This window comes from Scyliorhinus torazame, chromosome 21 (assembly GCF_047496885.1).
Source record: "Scyliorhinus torazame isolate Kashiwa2021f chromosome 21, sScyTor2.1, whole genome shotgun sequence".
Taxonomy (NCBI): domain Eukaryota; kingdom Metazoa; phylum Chordata; class Chondrichthyes; order Carcharhiniformes; family Scyliorhinidae; genus Scyliorhinus; species Scyliorhinus torazame.
Window position 1 is genome coordinate 15,676,551 of NC_092727.1, and position 12,574 is coordinate 15,689,124.

The following is a 12,574-nucleotide window of genomic DNA, read 5'->3' on the forward strand; positions in this document are numbered from 1 at the left end:
CCTAGTCGCCACACTCCAGCCCCTGTTCGGGTACAGAGGGAGAATTCAGAATGTCCAATTCACTTATTAAGCACATTTTTCTGGACTTGTGGGAGGAAATCGGAGCACCCGGAGGAAACCCACGCAGACACGGGGAGAACGTGCAGACTCCACAAAGGCTGTGACCCAAGCGGGAATCGAACCCGGGTCCCTGACACTGTGAGGCAGCAGTGCTATCCACCGTACCGCCTGTGAAGTTATGCACTTTGGTAGGAAGAATTAAGAAGCTGAATATTATTTAATGGCAAAAATCTGCGGACGGGGGGGGGGGGGGGGGGGGGGGGCTTTGGGGATCCTAGTGCATAAATCACAAAGAGCAAGTAATAGGGAAAACAAATGGAATATTGGTCTTTAATTCAAAGGGAATGAAGTAGAAAAATAGGAAAGTTTTGCTAAAACTATACAAGGCATTAGTTAGACCACGCCTGGGATACTGTGGACAATTTTGATCTACCTATCTAAGGAAAGATACACCGGCGTTGGTGGCAGTCCCAGGTTCGATTCCCGGCTTGGGTCACTGCACGGAGTCTGCACGTTCTCCCCATGTCTGCATGGGTTTCCTCCAGGGGCTCTAGTTTCCTCCCTCAAGTCCTGAAAGACATGCTGTTAGGTGAATTGGGTATTCTGAATTCTCCCTCCGTGTACCCGAACAGGGGCCGGAGCGTGGCAACTCGGGGCTTTTCACAGTAACTTCATTGCAGTGTTAATGTAAGCCTACTTGTGACCATAATAACAATTATTAGATTATTATTAGATGCAATACAGCAAGATTATTCAGTAAAGTGGGAGCCTTACCTTTTTAAAATATTTATTCCTTTCTCAAAGTTACAAAGCCAATGCGCAGAGTGGACAGGCCAAACCCTTAATCCATCTCTTTGTTTGCTCCAAAAACCAATTCAAATTCAAATTGAATCCAATTCATGGTCTCCACAGGAGAGACGTACAAGATCCAAGCTGACAAGAAAAGGCATCACACCTCATCTTGGGGCTCGATCTGACGCTTGATCTTTGCCTTTTAAAGCATGTATTTCATTGCCCTTTGAGATTTTTAACGGTTCCTGCAACTGCACTCATCCAGACAAGTGCCTGGTATTATATCACACTGGAATAGTGCACTGCAAGCGGTGAAGCTTTGGAGAGTCAGGAGCTGAACTACCTGCAGCAAGGTGCCCCCCCCCGACTTGCTTCAGTAGCCGCTGCATTTATGACGGTACTCCAGTTAATTTATTTTGTCACCAGCGATCCTCAGAGTGTTAACGGTAGAGGATTCAGCAATGACAACGTTATCGAATATGAAAAGGTTTAAATGCACTCGTTAGAGGTGGTCACTTGTGTGGGGCGAATGTTACGTGCCATTGATAGCTCAAATCTGTGGCTGAAGTACAACATTTCTTTGACATTGGCCCAGGTTTTGTGGCATTTTTAACTTCACCTTGAAACTGATGAGAACTTCAGCATTTTGTCCAATTGCGGATCAACGTGGAAATCCTGCCACTCGTGTTCTACCACAGGCTGCACGGTAGACCCGGAGCTAGTTATCAGAGGGATCAGTTGACGTCGCTCTCACATTACTGTTAGAAATCCCATGACAAGTTACACCTGTCAATCAGGTTGTAGTGGGTTTTAAAATGGCGATCTGTGTAATAAATATCGCTGAACAACACATTGGGTCCCAAGAAAACAACACATGTCGGTATTATTAAATGTCTCCATTAAGGTTGATTAATGGAATGTTAAACTAATTTATTTTTAAATATTTGGGTTTTTTTAAACAAAGTTTTTCATGATATTTCAGCTTCTATCTTCACTCCATGTATATGTCCCAATCTTTACTTTTCTGTGTAAAATGTTGAAAAGGAAATTTGATTTTAATAATTTCTTCTCCTGGTTGGCTGTCTGTGGGAATTCTTTAATGTGATTGGCTGCTTGATCTGCTGGCTAATATCATTGCTGCTCCACGCTGGGAAATCTCGCTAAAGAATGCTACGACCTATTGTGGTAATGTTACTGGACCAGTAATCCGAGGCTCAGGTTAAAGCTTTGGGGACACGGGTTCAAATCCCATCATGGCAGCTGGTGGAATTCACGTTCAATTAATAAATCTGGAATTATAAAGATAGTCTTGGTAATAGTGACTATGAAACAGTCACCAATTGTTGTAAAGATCCATCTGGCTCATTAACGTCCTTTCGGCAAGGATATACTGCCATCCTTACCTGGTCTCACCGACATGGCTCCCCACAGAAATGTGTTTCCCACATAAATGGCCTCGCCTAGGGATGGGCAACAAATGCTGGCAATCCCAGTATTGCCCACATCCCATGAATGAATAAACAAAAAAAGTAACGACTTAAAAAAATATTCATTCAAGGCAGATGTGGGCAACGCTGGGTGGACCAGCATTTATTGCCCATCCCTAATAGTCCTCGAGCAGAGTGGCTTGTTCAGCCATTTCAAAGGCCCTGATCTGGAGTTACATGTAGGCCAGACCAGGCGAGCGTGGCAGATTTCCTTCGTGAACCAGGTGGGTTTTTACAAAAATCAACAATGGTTTCATGATTATCATTAGACTTTTAATTCCAGATCGTCATTTGCCGTGATTAGATTTGAACCTTGTTCCTCAGAGCACTACCGTGGATCTCTGGATTACTACCCCAGCAACAATGCCACCACCTCCCTTTGTGCTGTCTCCATTAGACATGGCAGCACAAATCACTCTTAAAAGTCTGTGAGCAAAGGTTCATTGCAATCCTCTTGGGGAACTCTGAAAAGAGAAAAAAAAAACCACATACTTGAATTGTTTCTGAAATACATATTTAAACTTTTATTTTAAAGTGACACTTTTGTCGCTGCATAAAGATCAGACTGCACCAATTTTTCTTTGATAAACTTTATTGCCTTTAGTTTCTGTCACAGTATTATGGCTAGAACCATACAATTTGGCAGTAACATTACAGAACCAAAGGGATAAAACTTTGCTTCTTTCTGGAACTCAATTTAAAAAATAAAATAGCATAAAGGACCACAGCAATATAATTGTTTTTTTTACATCTGAATATCTTGCTGCATATCCTAGCAGCATAAGTAAAGACATAATTATTCATAGAAACATCTGTATATACAAGTGAATCACGTCAAAATGTTTATATATATATTATATATATATATATTTTTAGATGGTACTTTTTTATTTATCCGCCAAAGCATTTATTGAAAACTAAAACCAAAAACTAGCACAGGGTTTAACTTATTAAAGTTATAGATGTTTCTCCCTCTTGCCTTTTTTCCAAGAAAAAAATCATTGTTAACTTGACATGATTGTTCTCTAAAAGAAAACTTGGCTTTCACTCAAGTGGTAGCTAATGGAACAGCAGCCAGCTCGTTGTCTGCCACCCCTGACTGCATGCCACAGTTGTGATGGATTTTGCTGGCTCTCACTCTGGACAGCCTTCCTGTGAGAACTACCAGATGCTCCGTTCATCAGCTTCGAGGTGGCTTCCCCCAGCTGAAAGTGGAGTACTCCTGGCGATGGAAGCTCAAGAGTCCTCGTCTCCTCCACCCTTGGGTGTTCTCAGATCAGTGCCATATCGGAATGCAGCGCGGAGGAATGACAACGCAAAGGAAAATAAATAGTGGCTCATATCTCTAACATAGCTGTCACTTCCCTTGACCACCTTAGTGTTTGGTACTTTTGTCACTGAAGACCACACCAACAGAGGAGTATGTTGCATAGTACTTTGAAAATTAACGTTTGCAAATTAGTCAACAGATACATTCCTGTAGTTTATAATACTCTGAGAATGCGGATGGGTAGTATTAAACATTTGACTTTTTGTTAACGTATGCATGCACACTCATGTGCTCTTAGTTGAATGATTCCTAACATATTCCATCCAGTCTTAGCTAAAACAGTGGCAAAACATTGGTATTAGGACTAAATCGAATCGATGTTTAACTTGTTAGGTTCACCACCTATCCATTGCAATTTTAGTGGAATTACGATTTTGGTTGTTTAAGCCATCAGACAGTATCAGGTAGTCTAGGTCTGGTGCTATAACAACACTGTACAATGTATAAAAGTGTTCCGAGTGTGGAAGGGCTTGCGTTCTGACTTGTGGTGAAATTCATTGCTACTCCACGTAGCTCCAGCGGGGAGTAAATCCCACCTTACTCATGGAAAACTGGAGAAATACCAAGCTCTAATGTATTCCACTCTCCGCTAGAACACCATAGACCAAAGGAAATCTAGCTACCTCCTCTCTCTCACAATGTGTGATAGTAGCTGCATGAAGGCAGAAGAAAAATATCTCGGCCGAACTGTACAAAGAACTTCAGCTCAACCTCAAGAGATCCCAGAAAGGCTTTAGGGCGGGTGATGTATCTTTCTTGCTGTTCTCATTCTGGCTCTGAAATTAGGTTAACCTCGCTCCCCACTCAACAAAATTCTACATGACAGTGTGGCCAAACAAAACCAGCGACATTTGAGCAGCATTGATTCCCTCGTGTTTGATACGAGGAAATACTGGCTGATCAAGTCAGGAGGAAAAAAAAACCGAGGCAGACTTTGTCTGAAAACAGCAAAGCCATGTGTGAAGATAGGTTACAGACCATTTGCCTTCACATTAACCGGAGAGATGTGATACAGGTGCCTATGGTGTTTCATTTACTCCCTTCTCACCCCATCATGACCTGAACCGCTTCTCTTGAAAGGTCAGGTAATGTGATGGCCCACCTCATCACGGCTAGTACCACTCTTTTTCCATCGTAGAACGAGCAAGTTGTAAAAATCAGTTGCCCCCTGGTGCAGGGAGTCGAGGACAAAGTGCTCTTCCCATTCCTGGGCTGTTAGGATTCAAGTCTCACTTACATAGTGGCTTCATAGATCCACTCAAACATTGACACACCCATGGCGAGCAAAACATTGCAACCGCTAGAATTAACTGGGTGGACTGGGAACTCCCAGCAAACCAATTGGTGGCCAAATACTGGCAGGAGCAAAAGAAATGGAAGTACTTAAAGGAGTGGTAATTCCTAAACAGGACAAGACAATGCCAGGCAATTGGTAACCCTATACCAAACGTTTGGAAAGAAACAAATAAAAATCAGGAAAAGCAGTAAATCAGAGTATCACGATTGGCTCAGCTGTAAAATCAGACACTAAATATATACAATTCGATACATGTTATAGATATCTAGCTATTATTTCCCTCCAGGTTTAATGTGGAGTCAGCCACAAATCAAAGATAGCTTAAGCACCTGATAGATCAAGTAAAGCAGAAACATTAATTGAAACTGGTACTAATGCAGAGCAACGAGCACTGGTAGAGAGAAATGTAGGGGCACCTTCTGCCTCCATTTTAGCCTTTCTGCTAAACCTGTGGATGGGGAAGATTTTGTACAGGCATATTGAGCGGATCAATCACGGACACATATTAGATGGTGAGTGGCCATCTTCACGGTTTTCTATTTCAAATGCCCATCATTCAGTAATTTTCTCCCTCCTAAAACAACCTTCAATTCAAATAAAAGTCTTCGATTTTAAAGATGACTTGGAAAAATTTACGCAAGGTATCAAATCACACATGGTACCATTAAAATTAAAAAAAAAAAAAAATCATTCCCAATTCTGGCGAGGTTTGCGACACTCGGAATGTTTCGGGGATCTAACGAGATCTCACAAGAAGTTGCGATCTGGAGCTCGCCCTCGCTGGGCAGGAACTAGATTTACATATTTAAACGAGCAGTTAGGCTCATTTAAATATGTTGGTACCCAATTTTCCGGAGGGCCGAGAACGGACGCCCGTGCTTGGGAGTCTTCGTTATGGCACCGTTCAGCACTGGTCCCCATAAACATGGACCAGGCGTAAAGGCACCTGGGGGATTTCCCAGACCATCGGAGGCCCCTGGGTGGCTGGGCTCTGGGCAGGGTGGTACCCTGGCACTCCCGCTGCCAACCTGGCACCGCTACCCAGGCACCCTGGCACTGCTGCGAGGCTGGCAGGGACACTGTAAGGGTGCCAGGCTGGCAGTGCCAACGTTTCCATGCCAGGGATCGGACCCGGGAGCTCGAGGACTCCCCAACAGGTACGGTGAGGCATTGTGGGTTGATGTAGAGGCTGCGGTGGGGTTGCCGAGGGATGGTTGGGATATTGGGGCAGCATTTAAAAATGGCGCTCCGATCTCTTCCAGGAAATGAAGGTAAATGTGGCCTTGGCAGGGTGTTACTCGCCGAGGTGAAAAAAAGTCCCGTTTGATTGTGGGATCGCTCTCGGCGTTGCAGGCACCAAGAAACACCCCGCTAAACATGGCAAAACGGGACTCCGTTTGTTCCCCGTTAAATCGAGCCCTATGTGCAAAGTACAATAAAAGACAATATATAAGCTCACGTCTATATTATGGACTTATTTTATACCTGCCATTTTTGCCAGTTTACACCAGTGCATGCAGAAAAGTACAATTTATATGAAATATTTTATGGCAAAGTAAGACTCTACGATTAACACCTAATGATTGATCATTGTTTGTTCATGGTCTGACTCAACAGGTTGAGCTAGTTGATGAACTCTTCCCTCTGTCTAAATGACTGCCTCACTTTTATTAGTCACCCACAACCCACTGACAGCAAATAGGTAAGGTATTAAGGGGCAGCCCCAATACCTAGACTGGCCACCTTCTGAGTTCTGGCCTCTCAATTCATCCCATCTCCTCCAGATGTTCAAAGCCAAACTTACTCATTAACCCAAATGTTATCTTATCTTTTGGCCTTTTGCTCCACCTCTCAATTTTTCTGAGATCCCAAGCTCCATGCGCCCAATTGGAGGTGATCGAGCTTTGGTCTCCCGACACTAAACTGACCACGAGGTATTCGGCAGCTGATTGGTGCCAGGTCTCTCCTCCCATCGAGTTGCCAATGGTAACGTTGCTGAGATAGGTCACTGAGCAGAGGATGGCGTTCAGAGGAGTGTCATGTTGGGAAACCATCTCCCAGCATTAAATGGGGTTTATAGGTTGCTACATATCCCATTAAACCACCAAGGCTGCCTGAGTGATGATTAGTTTGCAATACAACAGCAAATCACCTGCCACATCTTTCTCCCGATCACAATGTTAGTTCCATAAAAAAACTGGACCACTACTCAAAACACCACTAACACGTGGGCTTTAACTCAAAACATGGTGAGGCCAAATTCCTGGTACCATTCCAATATACGCAATAGATAATCCAGTGATATATGTCTGATCTGTTGCACAGGGTGTCAATGCACCATAAATACACTGCGCCAAATACCACACTAAGATCTGCCTCACCAATACAAAGGCGGAGCTCCATCTTCTGCTAGTCAACTGATAGAGTTTCAGATGGAAAAATACCTTCATCCACTCATGTCATGGAGCAAGAAAACTGATTCCACAAATTTAAGGTTCCCATCAAAACTCCTGAAAAAAATTAAAAACTTGGAGATACTGTTTGTCCTCTGTAAAAAAAAATTTTAAAAATCGCAGGCAGCAGTTTGCTGTTTCTGCAGGTTTACAGCGACCTGCAATGTATTTTGGTTATTTTATCTCCATTCACAGTGTCCAGTGACCATAATTGGCGCGGAAGCGGTTACAGGAAAGGCGAATCAGTCTGGAAAATGTGGGCCCTGTAACATGGCCTTCACTGTCTGGGGCTTTATGTAACATCAGCTGTTAGTTTAATCTTGGAATGGTTGATGTATCCAGTTTTCACAGATAGGCTCAAATGATGCATATTTATTCCGCTCGGTCCTGGGTATTAAGAGTGCAGGAGATCAATTTGGCAAACGCTTGTGAGAGAGGAAAAAAAAAAAAAAATCGCAAACCTTAAACACTGCGGGCAGTTTCCTCTAGAGTTAACAAACCTATCCCACGATGAATGGAAATAAGATAAGCCAAGGATTCAAATACATCAGTCGAAATATTAAAATAACAAGCTCCCTGTTTTGCCTGCAAATTCCACAGCAACCCTGTCAGCTCCGGTCAAAGCTGCACAGGTCAGAAAGAATAATGTGTGCTAATTTAAAAAGCTCAAACCCCCCAATCTTTTTCCTTCGCACTCAACTCAATTAATCCCGGCACTGCTCTCTCTATTTCAATCACGGCACTCCATAAACATAATTCAGTTTACAAGGCCCCTTGACACATTCCTGGGACATGATAGCTCGACAAAAGTGCTTTCCCTTTCCTCGACATCGCTCTGGGCTTTATCCACTTTTTGAAACCCGACCAGCAAAACCAAGGAAAACTTCACCGGACAACGATGCCTTTTTCAAGAGAGAATTGCCACCATCTTAGGAATTCTCATCATGACAGAACCAAAAGGATTTCCTGATAACTTTATACAGGTGACAACACAGCTTTAATACACCCGTTTCCCCAGTATATTTATATACAGAAGCAATTTCGCTCGACTTATTAATTTAATTTCCAGGGACCTGCGCAGTTTTTCTACTGAAAACATTGTTATAAGTGTATCTAGATCTATCAATCTACCATTCAAGAAATGGTTAAGAATGATATACTTATCACGGCTAGAAAAAAAATTAAATATTGTCTCTTCAAATGTCCAGACTAGCCTGCAGACTTACCATCATTTTTCAGTAACACTTTTGAGGTATTTTCTCTCATGGTTCTATAGTGGGGGATGGTTTATTTATTTATTTATTAAAATAAATTTAGAGTACCCAATTAATTTTTTCCAATTAAGGGGCAATTTAGCGTGTTCAATCCACCTAGCCTGCACATCTGTGTGTTGTGGGGGCGAAACCCACGCAAACACGGGGAGAATGTGCAAACTCCACACGGACAGTGACCCAGAACCGGGATCAAACTTGGGACCACGGCGCCGTGAGGCAGCAGTGCTAACCACTGGGCCACCATGCTGCCCTCGGGGGATGGTTTATTGAGAACATACCACAGGATGTACTCAGACATCCTTTTAAAGTAATTCAACACCGGTAAGAACTATTGTACTGCAATCATTTGGGGCACCTCTCAGCCATTTTATCGTTTCTCTTGAAAACATTAGAAACTGCTCGCGCGACCACCCTGAGCAACCTGCACCATCTTCGTGACCCTGCTGATGGAAGAAGTCATTTCGCTCGTGAAACATTTTGTGTTGCTACTGCTGGCGGGAGTGGCGTCGACACTTGTACCGTCAGTCAGTTCGATCCCAAGTGCAGGCCCAAAGCTTCAGAGGATTTCTTAAGAGCCACAATTCAAGTGATCAGGAGTCAGAATCCAGGTAAGATTTTCCCTTTGTTAGTTGCCAGGTTACCGAGACTAATTGTAGCTGAGGGCAGTTAACCTGATACCAACCAGAGACTGAATCTCGGACCTTGGTGACTGCGTTGGTCAAGTTCCCCCTTGAGATACCGACTGGGCAAATACGGCAGTGCAAAACTGCAATTTACTTAATGTATAACAAGTCTTTAACATACCAATGGTCTAATAGCTGATCACACGGTTAGAACAAAGATAGTTTTTTTTTTCAAAATCAGTTCCAAGTGATACATTTAAACATCAGGACAAGATCTTTCAAACTAGGCATTCAAGCTGTGTAACTTTGAAAAATGACTCTGGCTACTCAACTGGGGGTTCAGCCCTCACCCCGTCTCTGCATCCATACATTTTCCAGCGCTGGTCACTGTACAATAGTCAAAAGCAGGAAGTCCGGATAATCGTTTGCTCTTCCGAGCCAGACAACGTTTGAGCCAAATTGTGGCTCTTCTGAAGCCGCACATCTTAACTACAAGTGAAAAGAAACCAAATAACAGGAAAACATCTTGACAGCAGTGCCAAATGTTACAATAATGAAGTCGGGTTTTCCACTGACATAGCGAATGGACAAGCAGGCTATAGCCCAGGTAGCTGCTGAGAGAGAGAGAGAGAGAGAGAGAGGTATGTATACAGTGTGTCCGTGGGGTAAAGATCTACTGATGACCAGCTACAGTCCTGGACTACCAGGGATGCAAACATGCCCGTGACCCTGAGGCGGATGTTATTATCTGGCAGGCAGGGTTGATGGGGCAGTTGCCTATTCAGGTCTAATCTTCTTAAATAGGGTAGACCTGTCCAGGTTGCCATTTCTCAATTACTAATTATCAAAATATTTTATGCTGTTTCATTTTTCTCCTGCGCAAGAGGCGTCCACAATGCATTTATTCAACATTACGTCATTTCATTGTCAAAGGAGAAAAGTGAAGACGAACTCTCGCTGTTCCTGTGTCCCACTCGATGGTTTGGGATTGACTGATCCCTGGTCTGTCTAGCCTCAGTTATGGCTACATTTCTATTCTCATACTTTGAGATTAGATCGTTCTCATCTCCCATTTTATCCGGATTGGATCCCTCGATGTTCGACATCTGTAGATCCCCTGCCTCATTTGCGTCCACATTTTGGAGTGGGACTAGTTCAGATGCATGCTTTTCAGCATCACGCAAGGTTTGATAAGGTCCATGGGTAGAGGAATTACACAGCAAGCTGAACTCGAGCTCCTTCCTGGAGTAGAAGATAACTTCCAAGGTGTAGTAAATAGACCAGAAGACGGTGAAACAGCCCAGTAACAGCAGCATCTGAGAAGAGAAACACACTTTGTATTTAATCATTTCTTATTTGCCCTTTTATACTCTCTTAGTTTCATACATTGGTTTATTTTTAGACAGGTGTTGAAGGATAAAGAGTCATAGGAACATGGCGGCACATGAATTAGGAATAACGTTCTTGTGGAGGACAAACATTAACTCATATTAGTTGAGCAAAATATCTAATTTCCTTGTTGTAATTGCTACATAATGAGGAATAACTCACATTAGTTGAGCAAAATATCTAATTTCCTTGTTGTAATTGCTACATAATCCCCCACAAGGCTGAGTCCACCCTAACCCAAAGCTCACATATCTGCAACTTGGCAATATCTATAGGGCATTGGTGAGGCCACAGCTGGAGTATTGTGTGCAGTTTTCGTGTCCTTATCTGAGGAAGGATGCTCTTGCTCTCGAGGGAGTGCAGCGAAGGTTTACCAGACTGATTCCTGGGATGGAGGGACCGTCATACGAGGAGAGACTAAATTGGTTAGGATTATATATATATTCATTGGAGTTTAGAAGTGAGCGGGAATCTCATAGAAACTTATAAAATTCCAACAGGATTAGACAGGGTAGATTCAGAAAGAACGTTCCTGATGGTGGGAGAGTCCAGAACTAGGGGTCATAGTTTGAGGATAAGGGGTAAACCTTTTAGGACTGAGGTGAGGAGAAAGGAGTCTGCACGTTCACCTGGGCGCTCTGGTTTCCTCGCACAAGTCCCGAAAGACGTGCTTGTTGGGTGAATTGGACATTCTGAATTCTCCCCGTGTACCCAAACAGGCAGCGGAGTGTGGCGACGAGGGGATTTTCACAGTAACTTCATTGCACCCTGGCAGTGCCCTAACCAGCCTGGCAGTGCCATCTGGGCCCCATCACCCCCCCCCCTCAAACACACACACCACCACTCCCCTCCCCAGGTTATTTACCGGCAGCTGCATCTTTACCCTGAAAAGGCTGACCCTCTGGATTTCTTTCCCCATGTTTCTCCTCCTCTTCAGCACAAGGTTCTTCAAGACCCTTCTTAAAACCCACCTCTTCGACAATGGTCTTCGTTACTTCTCAATATCCCCTTTAGCTAAACATCTAGTTTTGATTACACCTTTGTGAATTCTCTTTGGACACCTTTTTACGTAAAAGGCACCACAGAAATGCAGGTCGCAGCTCTGCCGGGACATCACATTCTATCTCTCAGGATCTACCTCCCCTTCCAGTGCCTCCCTCTCCAACGTGGCAACTCCAGCAACAAGCGGGTCACCCATTTAAGACAATCCCTCTCAAGAGGGTCGAGTGTCTCTGGAACTCACTTCCTCAAAAGGCGGTGGAAGCCGAGCCTTTGAATATTTTGAAGAACGAGGTGCATGGATTCTCGATGGGCAAGTAGGAAGGTGGAGCTGAGGTTACAATCACATCCCTTCTACCAGGGACAGAAATAAAGGAGATTGGTAGAAGGATTAGAGGGGATACTAGGAAATACTTTTTCACCCAGAGGATGGTGGGTGTCTGGAATTCGCTGCTGGGGTTTGAGGCAGAAGCCCTCAAGCCATTTAAGAGATATGTGGATCTGAAGAGCTGTAACCTGCAAGGCCACGTACCGGGTGCTGGGAGGTGGGATTAGAATGGGAGGCTGGTTTTTGTTCAGCTAGTGCAGGCACGGTCGATTGGATGGCCTTTTTCAGTGCTGTAACTTTTCTATGGTTCTAACAGCCATGATCTTACTGAATGTTGGGGGGGGGGGGGGGGGGGGGGGGGGGGGGCCAACCCCTTCTCCCGATTTGTACGTTCGTCTATTCCTCCTAATTCCTTTCCCATGCCATCACAAATCTGCCGTACTCAGCAAGAATGACTGGGAGATTGTTCAAGAAAACTACACAAGTGCAGGCAGCACTCACCTACTCGGTTACGATGAGGCTCCTGCAGCCGGCAAACACAT

At 43.9% G+C, this 12,574-nt stretch overlaps 1 protein-coding gene across 1 annotated transcript in view; it reads right to left on the minus strand.

Annotated features, from left to right (window-relative positions):
- Nucleotides 1–2,913: 2,913 nt before the first annotated feature.
- The window catches only part of LOC140398196 (proprotein convertase subtilisin/kexin type 7-like), a 261,903-nt gene continuing 252,242 nt past the window's right edge, over nt 2,914–12,574 (minus strand). The window contains 1 exon segment of the mRNA XM_072486557.1: nt 2,914–10,632. Within this exon segment, the coding sequence (XP_072342658.1) occupies nt 10,228–10,632 (405 nt within the window). The 3' untranslated portion in view covers nt 2,914–10,227.